Source organism: Dryobates pubescens, chromosome 22 (genome assembly GCF_014839835.1).
Source record: "Dryobates pubescens isolate bDryPub1 chromosome 22, bDryPub1.pri, whole genome shotgun sequence".
Lineage (NCBI taxonomy): Eukaryota > Metazoa > Chordata > Aves > Piciformes > Picidae > Dryobates > Dryobates pubescens.
In genome coordinates this window covers 14641203-14661639 of record NC_071633.1, presented here as the reverse complement: position 1 = coordinate 14661639, position 20437 = coordinate 14641203, and the positions used below count along the sequence as shown (strand labels likewise).

General features: G+C 59.6%; 2 protein-coding genes across 2 annotated transcripts in view; one reads left to right on the top strand and one right to left on the bottom strand.

Moving 5' to 3' along the window:
* The window catches only part of DAGLA (diacylglycerol lipase alpha), a 93713-nt gene extending 77645 nt beyond the window's left edge, over positions 1–16068 (bottom strand). The window contains exon 1 of the mRNA XM_054171967.1: positions 15952–16068. The gene's annotated coding sequence lies outside the window, so the exon portion shown is untranslated. The remainder of the gene's footprint in view (positions 1–15951) is intronic.
* On the top strand, positions 15214–16189 carry LOC128898323 (basic proline-rich protein-like). Its single transcript, XM_054171693.1, has 2 exons — positions 15214–15271; positions 15372–16189. The coding sequence occupies exons 1-2, from the start codon at positions 15214–15216 to the stop codon at positions 16187–16189; spliced, it is 876 nt and encodes a 291-aa protein (XP_054027668.1).
* Positions 16190–20437: the final 4248 nt, after the last annotated feature.

The window sequence follows — 20437 nt, the reverse complement described above, 5'->3', positions numbered from 1 at the left end:
GCCAGGCAGCAGTGAGGCCCTGCAGAGAATGCTGTCCCCCCCTCTTCAGCAGGGGGAAAGCTTGCAGCAGGCAGCCAGGCAGAGGATGAGTATTAGTCCCCCACTTGCCTCACAAATGAAATCCTTTCCCCCACCTCCCCTGAGGAGCTGGGGAGCTCAAGCCCTTGCATCTCTGGATCTGTTCCCCTAGGAACAGGAGAGCCACCACTGCCTCCAGCCCCTCAGTGCAGCAACCTCTGGCAGGGGCTTGGGGGCAGCCCACGAAGCCAAAAGCCAACACTTGCCTCAGCATCCCAAACCCTGCCCCCCACCCCCCCAAAAAGGGCCAACCCCCCAGCCCAGGCTCATCCCACCTTCCTCCTCTCTCTTCCCTCACTTCCCTCTCTTCCACAAACCCCCTCAAGAGCTTCAACAAAAGCTCCATTGTGACAGAGAAGCTCCTGGCACACTCCTGCAGGGATCAGGTGCACAGCAGTTGTGCAAACACCACACAATCAGCTGCAGCACGGGGGGAACAAATGGACACCTCTTCTGGAAACAGGAGCCCTTGCTTGCCCAGCCTGGGACAAGCAGGATTGCCAGCAGCCACCTGCTCTGCAGTCAGAGGGGCTTGGGCAGGGCAGCAGAGCAAGCCTGGGTTCAGACAGGAGCCAGCAGGGAGCACCTGCAGCCCAGAGAGCCAAGCAGAGCCTGGGCTGCAGCCAGAGAAGTGTGGCCAGCAGGGCCAGGGAGGGGATTCTGCCCCTCTGCTCCACTCTGCTGAGACCACAGCTGGAGCTCTGGGGCCAATTCTGGAGCCTCTGTGCCAGGAAGGATCTGGAGGTGCTGGAAGGTGTCCAGAGAAGGGCCAGGAGGATGAGCAGAGGGCTGGAGCTGCTCTGCTGTGAGGGCAGGCTGAGGGAGTTGGGGTTGTGCAGGCTGGAGAGGAGAAGGCTCCAAGGAGACCTAATTGTGGCCTTCCAGGATCTGCAGGGGGTACAGGAAAGCTGGGGAGGGACTCCTGAGGGTGTCAGGGAGGGATAGGACTGGGGGGGATGGAGCAAAACTAGAAGTGGGGAGATTGAGATTGGCTGTGAGGAAGAAGTTGTTCCCCAGGAGGGTGGTGAGAGCCTGGCACAGGCTGCCCAGGGAGGTGGTGGAAGCCTCCTGCCTGGAGGTGTTTGCAGCCAGGCTGGAGGTGGCTGTGAGCAACCTGCTGTAGTGTGAGGTGTCCCTGGACATGGCAGGGGGTTGGAGCTGGCTGAGCCTTGAGGTCCCTTCCAACCCTGGCAGTTCTAGGGTTCCATTAACACACAAGCTGCAGGCCCATCCAGACTGGGGGGGATTAAGGTGGACCAGAAGAGGAAGGGGAAAGGGGCTTCACTCACACTCCTCACCCAAAAGACTTCCTCAAGTACTAACAGAATTCACAGACTCATGGAATTGGTTGGCTTGGTAAAGCCCTCTGAGAGTCCAACCAGCAAACCTAACCCCACCATGGCCACTGCACCATGTCCCAGGGTGCCATGGCCACAGGTTTCTTGAACAGCTCCAGGGATGGGGACTCCAGCACTGCCCTGGGCAGCACATCCCCATGCCTGACCACTCTTGCAGCAAAGAAATTGTTCCTATGTCCAGCCTAAACCTCCCCTGGCACAACTTCAGGCCATTTCCTCTTGTTCCATCACCTGATAGAAGGGAGCAGAGCCCAACCCCCACCTGGCTCCAGGCTCCTTGCAGGGAGCTGCAGAGAGCCAGAAGCTCTCCCCTCAGCCTCCTCTGCTCCAGGCTCAACACCCCTTGCTTTTGGAAGTCTTTTGGGGTTGAATCACAGAATCCTGTGGGCTGGAGGAGACCTTCAAGCTCAGAGAGCCCAAGCCTTCCCCCAGCACTGCCAGGGAGCCCCCAAGCCCTGGCCCTCAGCAGCACAGCTCAGAAAGCCCTCCAGGGATGGGGACTCCAGCACTGCCCTGGGCAGCCTGGGCCAGGCCTTGACCACCCTCAAGGACAATAAATTGCTCCTCATGGCCAACCTAAACCTGCTCTGGGGCAACCTGAGGTCCTTTCCTCTTGCCCTGTCACTTGTTCCTTGGCACAAGAGCCCAGCCCCCACCTGGCTGCAGCCTCCTTGCAGGGAGCCAGAAGCTCTCCCCTCAGCCTCCTTGCAGGGAGCCAGAAGCTCTCCCTTCAGCCTCCTTGCAGGGAGCTGCAGGGAGCCAGAAGGTTTCCCCTCAGCCTCCTTGCAGGGAGCTGCAGGGAGCCAGAAGCTCTCCCCTCAGCCTCCTTGCAGGGAGCTGCAGAGAGCCAGGAGGTTTCCCCTCAGCCTCCTTGCAGGGAGCTGCAGGGAGCCAGAAGGTCTCCCCTCAGCCTCCTTGCAGGGAGCTGCAGGGAGCCAGCAGCTCTCCCCTCAGCCTCCTTGCAGGGAGCTGCAGAGAGCCAGGAGGTTTCCCCTCAGCCTCCTTGCAGGGAGCTGCAGGGAGCCAGAAGCTCTCCCCTCAGCCTCCTTCTCTCCAGGCTCAACACCCCCAGTTCCCTCAGCTGCTCCTCCCCAGCCCTGTTCCCCAGCTTGGTTGCCCTTCCCTGGTCCTGCCCCAGCTCCTCAAAGCCCTTCTGGGAGTGGGAGGCCCAGAGCTGCCCCCAGGAACGGAGCCCATCAGCCAGAAGTGAAGGTTCCACTTACTCTCTTGTGTCTCAGGGGCATTCAGCCCTGCCGGTGGGGAGCAGAGGCTCAGGGAGCTGCCTTGGCAGAGGGCAGGCAGGAGGGAGTGTCCTGGGGTGGCAGCAGCTCACTTCCACTCCAGAGGCTTGCCAAACAAGCCCATGGCAGCATGGAGAGGGTTCCTCATGCCATAAATCAAGTCATCTGAAGTGCAAAGGCTCCTGCTTGCCCTGACCCCTCCCTTTCACGCTCCTGCACCACAAAGGCTCTGGGTGCACAGCCCCAGGCTGCAGGGCAGGGACACAGCCAGGGCTCCAGGGGCCCACACACCTCCTGCCTCTTCCTCCTGTTGCCCCCCAAAACCCAGCTCCTTGCCTCTTGGAAGGGAGTCCCCAGCACAGCACAGGCAGGGAGCTGGGGGAGCAGGGCCAGAGGAGGTCACAGCAGTGCTGGGAGGGCTGGGAGCCCTCTGCTGTGAGGCCAGGCTGGGAGAGTTGGGGCTTGGGCAGCCTGGAGAAGGCTCCAGGGAGATCTTCTGGTGGCCTTCAAGGGGCTGAGGAGAAAGCTGGGGACAGACTGTTGAGCAGGGCCCTTTGTGCCAGGATGAGGGCTGATGGTTTGGAACTGACAGAGAGAGATTCAGCCTGGAGAGGAAGGAGAGATGTTTGCCCCTGAGGGTGGTGAGAGCCTGTGCCAGGCTGCCCAGGGAGAGCTGGGAGCTGCCCCAGCTCAGGCTGGTTGGGGCTGTCCCTGCAGGGGGGGTGAGCTAGGGGAGCTGTAAAGGCCCTTCCCACCCAAAGAGACTGAAAGACCCCCAGAAGCCTGGAGCCCAGGCTGCCCAAGCCCAACTCTGCCAGCCTGGCCTCACAGCAGAGGGCTCCCAGCCCTGCCAGCACTGCTGTGGCCTCCTCTGGCCCTGCTCCAGCAGCTCCCTGCCTGTGCTGAGGGCTCCAGAGCTGCCCCAGCAGGGGAGGGGGGGAGCAGAACCCCCACCTTGGACCTGCAGCCCACCAACCTCCTCTCCCTGAGCTGCAGCCTCCCAAGCTCCCTTCCCACCCCAGCCAGGCTGTGTCAGGCTAAAGAGCACAGCAGCTGGGGGGCACCAAGGGCATTGGCTCCCCCAGGGCACAACACTGCAGCACTGGGAGGGAATCACAAGCCCAGGGAGCTCAGAGGCCACTCCAGAATGCTCCAGTGTTGGAGGCTTCAAACCTTCCCTTGGCCTCCTTCCTGCTCTTCCTCATCTTCCCCCCCCCCAAATGCCCTCAGAGTCAAGAAATTCTTCCTCCTGCCCTACCTGAATCCCTCTCTCTGATCTAACCCAAGAGATGAATCACTCTTTCTGTGGTGATAATCATCCCCTTGAAGATCCCCCACCCCCCACCCCGAGGGCAAACTCAGCACCCAAGCAGCACTGCAGAGCCCAGAAGGTGAGCTGCAGCACGCCCTGGAGCTGCCCAGGGGCTTTGAAGCCAGGCCAGAGAAGGGACATCCAAGCAGGTGGTGGGGGAGATGGTCCTCAGGGCACCTCTGACCCCCTCAGGAGCAAGCTGCAAGCTGCACAGCACAGCAGAAGGTGGCCAGGAGGGCAGGTTGGGGCTGCCTCTCTCCCCAGCTCACAGTGGCTTGCCAAGGCTCCTGCCCACCCCTCCCTGAGCAAACTTACACACACAGAGCCTTCAGCAGGGCAAATGAAACCCTCCTGACAGCTCTGGCTGTGCAGGCTCCTACCACACAGCCCAGCCTCACCAACACACTGTCCCCAGCAGAGGAATCCACCACACTGCCTCAGCCAGCCCCTGCCCAGGGGAAGCAGCCCCTGATGAACAGGAGCCAGCAGGGTGCCAGGGGGGGGCCAAGGGCATCCTGGCCTGCAGCAGGAGCAGTGTGGGCAGCAGGAGCAGGGAGGTCATTCTGCCCTGTGCTCAGCATTGGTTAGGCCACACCTTGAGTGCTGTGTCCAGTTCTGGGCTCCTCATTCTGCCCTGTGCTCAGCACTGCTGAGGCTACACCTTGAGTGCTGTGTCCAGTTCTGGGCTCCTCATTCTGCCCTGTGCTCAGCACTGCTGAGGCTACACCTTGAGTGCTGTGTCCAGTTCTGGGCTCCTCATTCTGCCCTGTGCTCAGCACTGCTGAGGCTACACCTTGAGTGCTGTGTCCAGTTCTGGGCTCCTCATTCTGCCCTGTGCTCAGCACTGCTGAGGCTACACCTTGAGTCCTGTGTCCAGTTCTGGGCTCCTCATTCTGCCCTGTGCTCAGCACTGCTGAGGCTACACCTTGAGTGCTGTGTCCAGTTCTGGGCTCCTCATTCTGCCCTGTGCTCAGCACTGCTGAGGCTACACCTTGAGTCCTGTGTCCAGTTCTGGGCTCCTCATTCTGCCCTGTGCTCAGCACTGCTGAGGCTACATCTTGAGTGCTGTGTCCAGTTCTGGGCTCCTCATTCTGCCCTGTGCTCAGCACTGCTGAGGCTACACCTTGAGTGCTGTGTCCAGTTCTGGGCTCCTCATTCTGCCCTGTGCTCAGCACTGCTGAGGCTACACCTTGAGTCCTGTGTCCAGTTCTGGGCTCCTCATTCTGCCCTGTGCTCAGCACTGCTGAGGCTACACCTTGAGTGCTGTGTCCAGTTCTGGGCTCCTCATTCTGCCCTGTGCTCAGCACTGCTGAGGCTACACCTTGAGTCCTGTGTCCAGTTCTGGGCTCCTCATTCTGCCCTGTGCTCAGCACTGCTGAGGCTACATCTTGAGTGCTGTGTCCAGTTCTGGGCTCCTCATTCTGCCCTGTGCTCAGCACTGCTGAGGCTACACCTTGAGTGCTGTGTCCAGTTCTGGGCTCCTCATTCTGCCCTGTGCTCAGCACTGCTGAGGCTACACCTTGAGTGCTGTGTCCAGTTCTGGGGTCCTCATTCTGCCCTGTGCTCAGCACTGCTGAGGCTACACCTTGAGTGCTGTGTCCAGTTCTGGGCTCCTCATTCTGCCCTGTGCTCAGCACTGCTGAGGCTACACCTTGAGTGCTGTGTCCAGTTCTGGGCTCCTCAAAGAGAGAGGTTGAGGTACTGGAAGGTGTCCAGAGAAGGGCAACCAAGCTGGGGAGGGGTCTGGAGCACAGCCCTGTGAGGAGAGGCTGAGGGAGCTGGGGTTGCTTAGCCTGGAGACCTTCTGGCTCTCTGCAGCTCCCTGCAAGGAGGCTGCAGCCAGGGGTGGGGGTTGGGCTCTTTTCCCAAGCAACAAGTGCCAGGACAAGAGGAAAGGACCTCAGGTTGCCCCAGAGCAGGTTTAGGTTGGCCATGAGGAACGATTTGTTACCCTTGAGGGTGGTCAAGGGCTGGCCCAGGCTGCCCAGGGCAGTGCTGGAGTCCCCATCCCTGGAGGGCTTTCTGAGCTGTGCTGCTGAGGGCCAGGGCTTGGGGGCTCCCTGGCAGTGCTGGGGGAAGGCTTGGGCTCCCTGAGCTTGAAGGTCTCCTCCAACCCACAGGATTCTGTGATTCAAGCCCAAAAGACTTCCAAAAGCAAGATGCTGAGCCAAGAACAGGCATCAAATCTAGAGAGGGGGGGAGGGGGGAGAGGAGGGGAAAGGGCTTGAGGAGACAGAAGCTCCCTGCAGCAGGAAGCTGTAACAGCACATCTCCCCCAAGGCATCCTGCCCTGGGCTCCCCACGGGGGGGCTGGGGATCCAGGGAAGCTCTGCTCCTGCCAGCTTGAGAGCATGCAGCAAAGAGCTCAGGAAAGGCAAATCTCACTTCACTTCCTGTGGGCTTCATCATGCAGCTGCCAAAGAGTTGTAGCACCACATTCACCTCGGGAGGCAGGCTGGGGAGGCAGGAGGAAAAGGAAAGAGCAGCCTCAGCTGCACAGGAGGGGAGGATGACAAAGGGGAGGGGGAAGAGCAGCCCCACAGCACACAGAGGCATCCCTCAGAGCATCCTGCCCTGCTCCAGGGGAGAGAAACAGCACCCACAGCACACAGAGGCATCCCTCAGAGCAGCCTGCCCTCCTCCAGGGGAGAGAAACAGCACCCACAGCACACAGAGGCATCCCTCAGAGCAGCCTGCCCTCCTCCAGGGGAGAGAAAGAGCACCCACAGCACACAGAGGCATCCCTCAGAGCAGCCTGCCCTGCTCCAGGGCAGAGAAACAGCACCCACAGCACACAGAGGCATCCCTCAGAGCATCCTGCCCTCCTCCAGGGCAGAGAAACAGCACCCACAGCACACAGAGGCATCCCTCAGAGCAGCCTGCCCTGCTCCAGGGCAGAGAAAGAGCACCCACAGCACACAGAGGCATCCCTCAGAGCATCCTGCCCTCCTCCAGGGCAGAGAAACAGCACCCACAGCACACAGAGGCATCCCTCAGAGCATCCTGCCCTGCTCCAGGGCAGAGAAAAGAGTGTCCAGCCCAGGAACAAAGAGCATCCACATCAGGAACTCCAGAGATGGAGTCACTAAGTGCCTGCAGCTTGCTGTTCTTTCCAGGATGTCACTTCTCCACCATTCAGCAGAGCCAAGGGAAGCTTGGTTGACTTCCTCTGACAGGGGATCAGGGGCACATTCACCCCCACCCCCCTCTCCAGGCGCTGAATGCTCTCATTGAGCTGGCCTTGGGAGGATGCTTGGGTGCCATGGAGATGGTGACAAACAGCTGAAGCAAACAGAAGCCAGGGACAGAGGAAAAGGGGGACTGGAGTGGGAAAGGTTAAAGCTGGCTGAGAGGTGAAGCAGCCACCCAGCACTGCTGCCCTGGAAGGACACAGCTTCAGAGGGATGGCCTGCAACAGGAGCCACTGGGCTGGAAAAGGTCTGCTGGGGCTGGGGCAGGGCCAGAGAAGGACTTGGAGGGTTGGTGACAGCAGCTGGAGGTGAGCCAGGGGGTGCCCAGCTGGCCAAGGAGGCCACCAGCAGCCTGGCCTGGAGCAGCAAGAGTGTGGCCAGCAGGAGCAGGGCAGGGATTGTCCCCCTGGAGTGGGCAATGCTGAGGCCACAGCTGGAATCCTGGGGGCAGTTTTGAGCCTCTCACTCCCAGAAGGACATTGAGGAGCTGGAGCAGGGCCAGAGAAAGGCAACCAAGCTGGGGAAGGGTCTGGAGAACAGGGCTGGGGAGGAGCAGCTGAGGGAGCTGGGGGTGTTGAGCCTGGAGCAAAGGAGGCTGAGGGGAGAGCTTCTGGCTCCCTGCAGCTCCCTGCAAGGAGGCTGCAGCCAGGTGGGGGTCAGGTTCTTCCCCCTGGTATCAGATGATAAAGTCCTAAAAGGGGGATGCTGGAGAACTGCATCCTGTTCAGGTGAGGGCTCAGATGTTGGTGTGAAAGCCACTCTGAGTGACACCAATAGCTCTAACCAAGAGTCCTCCATTAGCTTGCTTCCAGCAGCAGCCCAGTGCCCAGCTGCTGAGCAGTTCCCTGCCCCAACCCCCAGAGCAAACCTGCTGGGGCCTGGGAGCAGCCTGTGGGCAGCAGCTGGTCACAGAGGATGCTCCTCCTGCAGGTGGGCACAAACTTGTTTGGGGTGAGGGTGCTGGAGGCCTGGAGCAGGCTGCCCAGAGAGGTTGTGGAGTGTCCTTGTGTGGAGAGCTGGCAACCCCCCCTGGGCACTGTGCTGCTGGGCAAGCTGCTGGGGGTGCCCTGCTGGGGCAGGGGGCTGGCTGAGCTCCAGAGCTCCCTTCCAGCCTCACCTTCAGGATTCCATGAACTCTCAAACAGCTCCACAGAGATCTGGAGGCAACCTGAAGACCAAGCCCCCCCTCAAAGAGGGCCAGGAACTGCAGTGGGGGGCAAGAAGGAGAAGGACTTGCATGGGTCTGCAAGGATGTGGAGCACCAGGAGCCTGCCTGAAGGAGTCTCTGCATCTTAGCAGCCAGATTGGGAGCTTGGGGGTTAAGAGCCCCTGAGAGGACTCCTTGTGAATCAAGCAGGCTCTGCTTGCCATGCAGATTTTCTGCTCTTGCTGCAAGGCAGAGGGGGGAAACCAAAGTGCATCAGCAAGCTGTTTTCTTCTTCTTTTCATCTTTTAGCTTCACATCTTTGCAACCAAATCCAGTGCAGGAGGGAAGGGACTTGCACTGCTTTCAGTGCAAGGAGGACAGCAAAGGATAAAAAGGAGGGAGGGAAGGACCAGAAATGATCTGGAGAGAGGAGACAGGATGGATTTTTACCCTCTCCTCCAACTCAGCAGCACCTTGCTCTGCATCTAACCTCCCCTTCTGCAGGTCTTGCCTGCCAGGCTGTGCCCCAGTGCCTCACCACCCCCACTGGAAGGAATCTCTCCCTCATCTAAATCCAGCTTCCTCCAGGGGGAAACCATCACCCCTCACCACAGCATCACCAAGGGTGGAAGAGACCTCAAAGATCACCAAGTCCAACCTGTCACCACAGACCTCATGACCAGACCATGGCACCAAGTGCCACATCCAGTCCCCTCTTGAACACCTCCAGGGATGGGGCCTCCACCACCTCCCTGGGCAGCACATCCCAGTGGCTAACAACTCTCTGAGTGAAGAACTTTCTCCTCACCTCCAGCCTAAACTCCCCCTGGTGCAGCTTGAGACTGTGTCCTCTTGTTCTGGTGCTGGGTGCCTGGGAGAAGAGACCAAGCCCCACCTGGCTCCAACCTCCCTGCAGGTAGTTGCAGAGAGCAATGAGCCCTATCACTTTATCCCTCCCCAGCTCTCCTCCAGCCCCCTTCACATACTGGAAGGATGCTCTAAGCTCTCCCTGGAGCCTTCTCTTCTCCAGCCTGAACACCCCCCAACTCTCCCAGCCTGCCCTCCCAGCAGAGGGCTTCCAGCCCTCCCAGCACTGCTGTGGCCTCCTCTGGCCCTGCTCCAACAGGTCCCTGCCTCCTGTTGTGCTGAGGGCTCCAGAGCTGGCCCCAGCACTGCAGGTGGGCTCTCAGCAGAGGGGAGGAATCCCCTCCCTGCCAGGGAGATGGTTGGGCCTGGGTTGTGAATGCACACTCCCAGCTCATGCAGCCCTTCTCATCCCCCAGCAGCCTGAACTCCCCCTTCAGCACTGCTTTCCTTCCCCTCTCCACCCAGCCTGCAGTTAGGCTTGGGATTGCCCTTACCTTGATGCACTTAGCTTGGGTGAACTTCCCCAGCTGGACTTTCAGCTCACCTCTGAAGCCACTCTAGCCCACCCTAGCCTAGCCCAGCCCACCCTAGCCTAGCCTAGCCCAGCCCAGCAGAGACCCAAAGGGCTTGGCAGCTGGGATTGCCCTTACCTTGGTGCACTTCCAGAGGCTGACTTTTTAGCTCACCTCTGAAGCCTGTCTGCATCATTGGCTTAATAATGAGCTCAGGCTCAAGCTGCCAGCACCAGGGCTTCAACCCAGCCCCTAAGCAAGCAGGGGAAGAGCAAGTGGCTCCCAGAATTGCAGGCAGAGGAGACAAAACAAAATGCATCAGGGGAAAGCAGAGTGAGATCCAGCCAGCAGGAGCAGCACAGGGAGCAGACCCCAGAGGCTGTCCCTGTGCCCTGGGGTACAGGGGAAAGCAGAGTGAGATCCAGCCAGCAGGATCAGCACAGGGAGCAGACCCCAGAGGCTGTCCCTGTGTGTCCTGGGGTACAGGGGAAAGCAGAGTGAGATCCAGCCAGCAGGATCAGCACAGGGAGCAGACCCCAGAGGCTGTCCCTGTGCCCTGGGGTACAGGGGAAAGCAGAGTGAGATCCAGCCAGCAGGATGAGCACAGGGAGCAGACCCCAGAGGCTGTCCCTGTGCCCTGGGGTAGACTCTCAGCTCCCCCTGCCCCCCCTGTATTGTGCTCCTACAACTCTCAGCAGTTTGCCTGCAGCTGTGCCATGGCTGTTTGCTCCGGCAGGCACAGGCTGAAATGCCGACCCCGTGCGCGGACGGCGCAGAGCAGAGGAAACCTCAGCACCACCTAGCTGAGTTCAAAGCCTGACTGACCGCCGAGCATCCATCCCGGCCGGCAGAGCCCTCCGCAGAGCTCTCCCCACGCCCCACGGGGGCCGTTTGTCAGCTCCCGCCGGCGCACAGGGCGCTCGCAGCGGCTCCTTCCACCCCCGCTCGGCTCCCTGGCAGCCCCAGCCCTGCGAGCCGGCTGGTGAGAAGGGTTTCGCCCTTCCGAGCATCCCCAGCTGCTCTTTAAGCGGAACTTCCTCAAACTCCGGGGCTGCCTCCGGCTCAGGATGTGCTTATTCATCGGCTGGATCGCCGTCAGCACCGCAGACACCGGCTCCGGCTGAGGAGCGCTCGCTGCTCTCTCAGCGCTGAGCTGCAAGGGGCAGAGGGACAAGCGGGGCACAGGAGGAGTCCTCAGAGCCTGGCTGAGGCGCTTGGTGCCGTGGTTTGAATGGTTAGATGCTGCTGGGTGATAGGTCGGACTGGATGCTCTCCAAGGTCTTTTCCAACCTGGTTCATGCTGTTCTATTCCATTCCTATTCCATTCCTACTCCCTATTCCATTCCCATTCCCTTCCCATTCTCATTCCATCCCTATTCCATTCCCATTCCCTTCCCATTCTCATTCCATCCCTATTCCATTCCCATTCCCTATTCCATTCCTATTCCCTTCCCATTCTCATTCCATCCCTACTCCATTCCTATTCCCTAACTCCATTCCTATTCCCTATTCCATTCCCATTCCATTCCTACTCCCTATTCCATTCCCATTCCCTTCCCATTCTCATTCCATCCCTATTCCATTCCTATTCCCTAACTCCAATCCTATTCCCTATTCCATTCCTATTCCCTTCCCATTCCCTATTGCATCCCTTATTCCATTCCTATTCCCTTCCCATTCTCATTCCATTCCTACTCCATTCCTATTCCCTATTCCTATTCCCATTCCATTCCCATTCCCTATTCCCATTCCCTTCTCCATTCCCTACTCCACTCCTACTCCCTACTCCATTCCTATTCCCATTCCATTCCCATTCCCCACTTCACTCCCATTCCCCACTCCATCCTAGATATGAAACTCTGCAAGGGGGATAAAGGAGAAGGACACATCCTTCCCCTGGCTGAAGGCAGGAGAGAATCCCTGCTGGCTTGATCCTGGGAGCTTCCTGACTTGGAAACCTCCCAGCTGCCTGCCCAGCGCTCAGCAGCTTGTCCCCCACACAGGCTTTTACCCTCTCAAGGGCTGCAACTCTTTCTGCTAAGGGGCTGCTAACTTAGACTAGCCTAGCCTGACCTGGCCTAGATCACCCTAGCCTGGCTTACCCCAACCTAGCCTAGCCTGGCCTAGCCCACCCTTTGCTACCCTATCCTACCTAGCCTAGCCTATAATACCCCAACCTAGCCCAGTCTTTGCTATCCTAGCTTACCCTAAGCCCACCCTTGCCTAGATTAAGCCACTCTAGCCTAGCCTAGAATACCCCAGGCTAGCCTATAATACCCCAACCTAGCCTACCCTAGCCCAGCCTAACTCACCCTTTGCTACCCTAGCCTACCTTAGCCTAGATTAAGCCACTTTAACCAAGCCTAGCCTAACCCAGCCTTTGCTACTCTAGCCTAGCCCAGCCTAGCCCACCCTTTGCTACCCTAGCCTAGATTAAGCCACTCTAACCTAGCCTAGCCTATAATACCCTAACCTAGCCCAGCCTAGCCCAGCCTTTGCTACCCTAGCCCACCCTAGCCCAGCCTTTGCTACCCTAGCCCACCCTAGCCTACCCTAGCCCACCCTAGCCAACCCAGGTTGCTTTAAGGAGAGCTGTGAAGCCAGAGAGGAGGTTTGGGGAGCCCCTCGTGTTTGCCTGCAGCTCAGGGCCGCCAAAGGGGCTCCAGGGGACTCTGTCTGGGTGAGGCACCTCCAGCTGAGCCCCCAGGGCAAAACAAAGACCTCCTCTGGCCAGTTCTCCACCTGGCCCCAGAAAGCAGCCCTGAAGAGCTGCACCTTCAGCAGCCTGGGATGAAAGGTCAGCTCCCCCACGCCGGCACCACCGAGCTCCGCACAGCGCAGCTGGCACACGCCAGGGGAAGTGCCACCCTGCCACGGGGGGAAAGCAAAGGCAGGTGGCACAAGCAAGCAGCTCTACAGGCCTGGCAAGCTCACAGTGCCAGCTCCTTGGTGAGATGCACCCAGGGGTTAAGGGATCTCATCTCAGCAGCTGAGGTGGACAGAGCACAGGGAAGGCTGCACGGCTATCCCCGGCCGGAGGCCAAGGGCAGATCCTGTGCTAGCAGCCACTTCAGTTCCATTCAGCAGCCCAGCCTGGGGGAGCTGGCAAGGGAGCTCTGGAGCTCAGCCAGCCCCAGCCCCCTGCCCCAGCAGGGCACCCCCAGCAGCTTGCCCAGCAGCACAGTGCCCAGGGGGGGTTGACAGCTCTCCACACAAGGACACTCCACAACCTCTCTGGGCAGCCTGCTCCAGGCCTCCAGCACCCTCACCCCAAACAACTTTCTCCTCAGCTTCAGAGGCAACCTCCTGCCTGCCACTTTGTGCCCTCTGCCCCTTGGCCTGGCCCTGGGCACCACTCAGCAGAGTCTGGCCCCAGCCTCTTGCCCCCCACAGCTCCTTTAGCTCTTGCTGAGCATTGCTCAGCTGCCCTCTGGGGCTGCTCTTCTGCAGGCTCCACAGCCCCAGGGCTCTCAGCCTTTGCTCCTCACAGAGCTGCACCTTCAGAGCCTCCCCTGGACTCTCTCCTTGTCTCTCTTGAACTGGGGAGCCCAGAACTGGACACAATATTCCAGGTACTGCCAGACAGAATAGAGGAGGAGGAGGAGGAGAAGCTCCCTTGCCCTGCTGGCCACACTCCTCTTCATGCCCCCCAGGAGACCATTTGCCTTCTTGGCCACCAGACACGTTGCTGGCTCATGGGCAACTTCTTGTCCCCCAGCACTGCCAGATCCTTCTCCTTGGGGCTGCCCTGCAGCAGCTCAAGCCCTCACCTGTTCTGGTCCACTGTGGACTGCCACTGGAAGCAGCATTCCCTCTTCCCCATTTTCCTCCCTGGAACAGCACCTCTCCCCATTGCTCAGGCTCAGATCATACTGTTGCACAACTGCTCCTTCCTCAGAAGCCAGAAGAGGAAGGGGTGGCACAGCCAGAGTGAACTTTGGCTTTCTCACTGCCCATTTCCCAGCACCAGCAGAGCTATCAGAGAAAATTACAGCAGCCCTCCCCCTGCTTCTGCAGCTTCTGGTTTGGTTTTACAGAGAGGATCTCCTGCAGCTGAACAAAACTCTGCTCAAGGCTGCTGAAACCTGCCACACACAGAGTTCAGACCCTCCTGGCTAAGTTTGGCACCTTAGCTTGTCATGGAGGGAGTCAAATGTCAGTACAGCTGCAGAGAGGCTATGTCCCAGACCTTTCAAACACAAGTTTAAAGGGGGGGCATTTGTCTTACTCCTTTCTGAAGTGATTTGGCTACAGCAGCTCCAGGCTACATTCATCATTCACCAGACACTGCTCAACTTTCTCATCACAGGGGCTGGAAGGGACCTCTGGAGAACACTGAGTCCAAACCCTCTGCCAAGGCAGAGTCACCTAGGGAACACCACACAGAAACACTGCTGGGGGGGGTGGTGGGGGTGGGGGGTGTTTAATTCCTCCAGAGACAGAGACTCCACCACCTCTCTGGGCAGCCTGTGTTCCACCAGCCTTAAATTGCAGCAGCTCCTCCTCATGCTGAGCTGGAACTCCTCACGTCCCAGCTTGTGCCTCTTCCCCCTTGCCCTGTCCCTGGGCACCTGCTTCCATCCTCCTGACACCCACCCTTGGCCAGACTCCTGCCCTGCTATCCTGCCAGCCCCCTCCCCCCCCAGACTGTCCCAGGCTCAGGGGGCTGAGCTGCCACCTAATCAGCAGCCTCCAGAACCCAGAGTCAACTTCCACGACCCAGAAAGCTAACACCTAGGACAACAAATAGCTTCAGCCAGATACCGTTTGCTATTTAGGAGACACCCCCACTGGTGCCAAGAGATAGTTCCTCCCTCCCCAGCCACAAGCTGAGCTCCTGGAAGGCAGGCACTCCCCCAGCAGACCCGAAGCCCGGTGTCACAACGGCAGGAGATTAAAGACTCTCTTTTACCCAAGCCACTTCCTGCCATTTCATTAGCTCCCAACCACGGCTGCTTCAAAACAAACCCAAACCACTCAGCCTGACCGCACCAGCTCAGGCACTTCTCCCCTGCTCAAGCAGCAAATTGCAGTCAGTGGGATGCAGCAGCTCACCCCCAGGCGCCACGAGGTTTGCTCCTGGCAGGCGAGTCATCACCTTCCCACCTCGGCGGAGGTGACACTTGCCTTCCCCCCGCTCAGAACCAGTTCCTTTAAGCCTTGCCTAACCCAGCACACGATTTGCTTCGCTTCCAGCGCGCACACACTTCCAAACACTCCAGTGTCCATCTTGGGCAATCACAACCTCGCCTCCCACCCGGAGCTGGGTGGGGGGCGGAAAAAAAAGCCACCCCCGCAGCTCAGCCCCCGAAGGCTCCATCCCCTCCCATTCCCACAGCGCAAGTGGCAAGCGAAACCCGTCCCGAGCACAGCAGGCGAGTGACAGCTCCCAGAGCGGGCACAGCGCTGGCTGAGCAGCCCTGGGCAGCGTCCCAGCTCCTCAGATCTCGGAGCGATAGAGCCTTTGTTGTGACAAGCCGGCAGGTGCCCTGGGACCCTCCCTGGGGATGCCCCGGGCCGGGGCTCACCGCCCGCCGGGGCGGGCAGCGGCTGCCGGAGCGCCAGGTAACAGTTTCAGACGGCAGCCCCCGCGCAGAATAAAGGCTGGAAGGACCCGTGCGGCACACCCAAGCCCTCCGCACGGCAGCAGCTTCTCCCTCCGCAGGCACAGGGCAGCCCCTCGCCCATCTCCCGCAGCGGGACGGCGCTGCCGGCCCGGGCCGGCTCGGCCCGCGGGGGGCTCGGGTCCCAGCCCGGCCCCGGCCAGCGGCTCGCAGCCCAACCCCGACCCTGCCACCGCACCTCTCGGCTAGAAGAGGCTCCGCTGCCCGCGGGCTGCAGGCCCCATTTCCAGGGGCCCTAAGGCTGCGGTGGGAAGAGGCCGCTCCGGCCGGAGCCAGCGGCCCTGCCCGGCCGGCCCCGCATCCCCCCGCGGCCCGGCAGAGGAAGCCGCTCCGCTCCGGGCACGGCCCCGCACCTGCCCGCCTCCCCCGGCCGCTCGGCAAGGCGACACCGGTGCGGGAAGAGAGGAGAAGCGGGGGGACGCAGCCCCGGGACCAGCAGCCCCGGGACCAGCAGCCCCTGCCCCGCACCGCCGCCCCCGCACCTGCCGCAGCGGCCTCCTCCCCCAGCCGCCGGCGGGGACCTACCCTCCTACCGCGGAGGAGAGGTGCCGGCGAGCCCCTCCGCGCGGCCGGCCGGGCGTCCCGCGGCTCTGCCCTTGCCTCCAGCCGCTTCGCCCTCACCTCTCTGCAGCCAGCCACACGCGAGCCCGGGGCAGCCGCCGGCGCCGCCGCCTCCATCCCGGGGGCCCGGCGGCCCCCCGATTCTCTAACACCGCCTCCGCCCGTCCAGGGGCCGCCCCCGCCCGTAGCGGGCCGCCCACTGCGTCAGCTTCGTAAGGACCGCTACGCACCCAGCGTAGGTAACCATAGCGACGGCTGGGGAAGGCGGGAGGGGAGCCGGGGGGGAGAGACGGAGTAACTACAGCAGGTGGTAGCGCCCCCTGGCGGGGGTGAGGCGGAGCTGGCGGACCGGACCCTTCAGGCTCCGCTGCGGTTACCGCGGGGCTGCACCGGGACCGGCCCCGCTGAGCACCCACCCCCTAAAGCAGGGGTACCCCAACCCGGCCAGGGCTGTCGTGTGGCACAGTGCCCTGAGGGAGCCCGATCTTTCCTTCTCACAACCCTCAGCCGGGGGTAAATCCCAGCCCTGCTGCATGCGGGCGCCTCCTAACCCCACTACGGGCATCGAAGTGGCTTTGACGTGGAGCCACGGAACGGTTTGGGCTGGCAAAGAGCTTTAAGCTCCTAGAATTGCTTTGGTTGAAAACGACCTCCTAAGACCATCGACCCCAACCATCAATCTAACACCACCATGGCCATGAAAGCACATCTCCAAGAGCCGTGGCCGCACGCTTCTTGAACATCTCCTCGTGGGATGGGGACTCCACCACCTCCCTGGGCAGCCTCTTCCAATGCAAAGCAAAGAAATGGTTCCTGATACCCAAGCTAAACCTGCCCTGGAAGAATTTCAGGCCATTTCTTCTTGTTCTATCACCTGACACTACTGAGAAGAGACCAACCCCCCACCTCACTACAGCCTCTGTGGAGTCCCACCATTAACCCAGTAGTGAAGACATAACCAAGGCCAGCATCTAGTTCCTTGTTTAAAACAGATCAGAGAATCATGGAATCATTTGGGTGGGAAAAGACCTTGAAGTTCATGGAGTCTAACCCTTAACCCAGCACTGCCAAGGCACCACCAAACCATGGCCCTCAGCACCACAGCTCCAGGGCTTTGAAATCTCTCCAGGCATGGAGACTCCACCAATGCTCTGGGCAGCCTGGGACAGGCTTGGATAACCCTCAGGGAGAAGAAATTGTTCCTCACGTGCAACCTAAATCTCAGTTGGGGCCCCTGGGGCAACTTGAGGCCATGTCCTCATCCAGTCACTTGTTCCTTGGCACAAGACCCCCAACCCCCACCTGGCTCCAGGCTCCTTGCAGGGAGCTGCAGAGAGCCAGAAGCTCTCCCCTCAGCCTCCTTTGCTCCAGCCTCAACACCCCCAGCTCCCTCAGCTGCTCCTCCCCAGCCCTGTTCTCCAGACCCTTCCCCAGCTTGGTTGTCCTGCTCTGGACCTGCTCCAGCTCCTCAATGTCCTTCTTGCAGTAAGGGGGCCCAAAACTGTACCCAGGATGAAGTGTGGCCTCACCAGTGACAATCACTTCTCCCTTCCCTGAGAAAAGCCCCCAGCACTACATGGAAGCCTCCCTCATGGACCATCCCCAGGCTAGGACACCATGGGGACACCAGGAACAATTTCTTCCCTGCCAGAGTGGTCAGGCTTTAGAAGAGGCTGCCCAGGGAGGTGGAGTCACCCTCCCTGGAGGAGATGCTCAAGAAACATGTAGACATGGCACTTGGGGAGATGGTTTAGTGGCCCTGGTGACCTTAGTTTGATGGTTTGACTAGATCCTAAGGGTCTTTTCACACCCACACAATTCTGTCATTCTGTGATCCTTCTTGGCTTAGGAGAAGCTCCACACCCAAGGCCCTTCACTGGGCTGATGACTTAGTGAGCTTAGAATAGAATCAGCAAGGTTGGGAAAGACCTTTATGATTCCACTGCCTGCTGCTCACACATAACCCTCACCAAGAGCTCTCCCCAGAATGGACTTGGCAGAAGAACCTTCTCCTCCTCATGGCATTTGGAAGGGCAGCAGTGGCCTGGGTCAGGCACAATGATCTCAAGCCTCAAATACCAACATCTCATCCATGGACATCTGGAGTATGGTGTCCAGTTCTGGGCTCCTCACTTCAAGAGGGACAGGGATGTACTGGAGTGCCCAACAGAGGTTATGAGGATGAAGGAGGAATTGGAACATCTGTCTGATGAGGAAAGGCTGAGAGACCTGGGGCTGTTGAGCCTGCAGAAGAGAAGACAGAGGAGATCTCATTAATGCTTATTAATGTTTGAAGGGTGAGTGTCAAGAAGTTGCCAGACTCTTGTCAATGGTGTCCAGGGACAGCACAAGAGAGAAGGATCTGGCAGTGCTGGGGGACAACAAATATCCCATGAGCCAGCAATGTGTCTGGTGGCCAAGAAGGCAAATGGTCTCCTGGGGGGGCATGAAGAAGAGTGTGGCCAGCAGGGCAATGGAGATTCTCCTCCTCCTCTATTCTGTCCGGCAGTACCTGCAATATTGTGTCCAGTTCTGGGCTCCCCAGTACAAGAGAGACAAGGAGAGAGTCCAGGGGAGGCTCTGAAGGTGCTGAGGGGCCTGGAGCAGCTCTGGGAGCAACAAAGGCTGAGAGCCCTGGGGCTGTGGAGCCTGCAGAAGAGCAGCCCCAGAGGGCAGCTGAGCAATGCTCAGCAAGAGCTAAAGGAGCTGTGGGGGGCAAGAGGCTGGGGCCAGACTCTGCTGAGTGGTGCCCAGGGCCAGGCCAAGGGGCAGAGGGCACAAAGTGGCAGGCAGGAGGTTGCCTCTGAAGCTGAGGAGAAAGTTGTTTGGGGTGAGGGTGCTGGAGGCCTGGAGCAGGCTGCCCAGAGAGGTTGTGGAGTGTCCTTGTGTGGAGAGCTGGCAACCCCCCCTGGGCACTGTGCTGCTGGGCAAGCTGCTGGGGGTGCCCTGCTGGGGCAGGGGGCTGGGTGGCCTCCAGAGGTTTCTTTTAACCCTCTCCATGCTGGGATCCTGTGCTCCAAGCCCTGCAGTTCCCCATGTGGCCATCTCACTGCCCTGCTCCCCAGCCAGGCTCCATCCTCTCCCAGCCAGGCTCAGGCAGCGCTGGCAGAAGGATCTCCTTTCAAAGCCTCTCTGGGATCTCAGGGATAGACTCAGAGCTCCCTTCCAACCCTTCCCATTCTATACTGCTATGATTTTATGACATCATTGAGATGCTCTTAACACACACAAAAAAAGACAGGCAGACCTGGAAAAGCAGCAAAGAGAGAGAGTCTCCTGTGGGCAGGAAGATGTGTCCCAGAAAACAGCTAAGCCCCTTCAGCAGGGGAGAGCAGCACACACCAGCCCTCCTTAAAGCAAGCTAAGAGCAGCCTTCAAACGGTCCTGGGGAGCGATATCAGCCTGCCCTGAAAAAGAAAACAGCCTGGCAGTGCTAGAGGTGGGTGAAAAAACCCCCATCCAGCAGCAGCTTTGAAGCTCAGGTATTCATTTCTGCCGAGGCCCTTTGTGTCCTGCTCAGGCAGAAGAATTCCACTCACGCTCATTTGCAGGCCCTTTATCTTGCCAGACAGGTGTAAAGTGGCTCTGGTTTAGATGAAAAGCTGGGTGCCAAATATAGGATTGCCACAAATCATCATTTTTTCCTCCCCTCCCCTCCATCCTCTGTGTGTGTGTGTGTGTGGCACTTCCAAGGTCTCCTCTCAGCACGAACTGTTCTCAGCGAGAGCGGTGCCAAGCCGGTGGGCACAGAAGGGCTGAGAGCCTGGAGCAGACAGCAGCAAAAAGCAGCACACACACCCCCCTTACCCCCCCCCCAAGGGGGAAAAAACCCCACCCCAAATCTCAACCCCAAAAAAAAAACCCTGTGGTGTGATTAATTTGTTAATGAAAATGCAGTCAGGAGCTGGGCAAGGCTGGAGTCTGACTGATGGGGCAGAGCTCCTCCCCACTGGAGGAGAAGGAGGGCCCTGCAGAGCCACCTTGCCAGGCTGGCTGGCTGGGTGGGCAGAGGCCAAATGGCCTGAGATTTAATAAGGCTAAGTGCTGGGTTCCACACTTTGGCCACAGGCAGTGCTACAGGCTGGGGACAGAGTGGCTGGAGAGCAGCCAGGCAGAAAGAGACTCAGGGATGCCGGTAGACAGTAGGCTGAGCAGGAGCCAGAGGTGTGCCCAGCTGGCCAGGAGAGCCAATGGCATCCTGGCCTGCATCAGGAACTGTGTGGCCAGCAGGACAAGGGAGGTTATTCCTCTTCTGTGCTCAGCACTGGTTAAGCCACACCTCGAGTCCTGTGTCCAGTTCTGGGAGGCTCAAAGAGAGAGGTTGAGGTACTGGAAGGTGTCCAGAGAAGGGTCTGGAGCACAGCCCTGGGAGGAGAGGCTGAGGGAGCTGGGGTTGCTTAGCCTGCAGAAGAGGAGGCTCAGGGGAGACCTTCTTGATCTTTACAACTCCCTGCAGGGAGGTTGTAGCCAGGTGGGGATTGGTCTCTTCTCCCAGGCACCCAGCACCAGCACAAGAGGACACAGTCTCAAGCTGTGCCAGGGGAGG

What these genes read in the sequence shown, in the direction of transcription:
- LOC128898323 (XM_054171693.1), top strand. Translation starts at nt 15,214, where the DNA reads ATGCCCCGGGCCGGGGCTCACCGCCCGCCGGGGCGGGCAGCGGCTGCC. An exon ending in AGCGGCTGCCGGAGCGCCAG is followed by an intron (nt 15,272 to 15,371) that starts GTAACAGTTTCA and finishes CTCCCTCCGCAG; the next exon opens with GCACAGGGCAGCCCCTCGCC.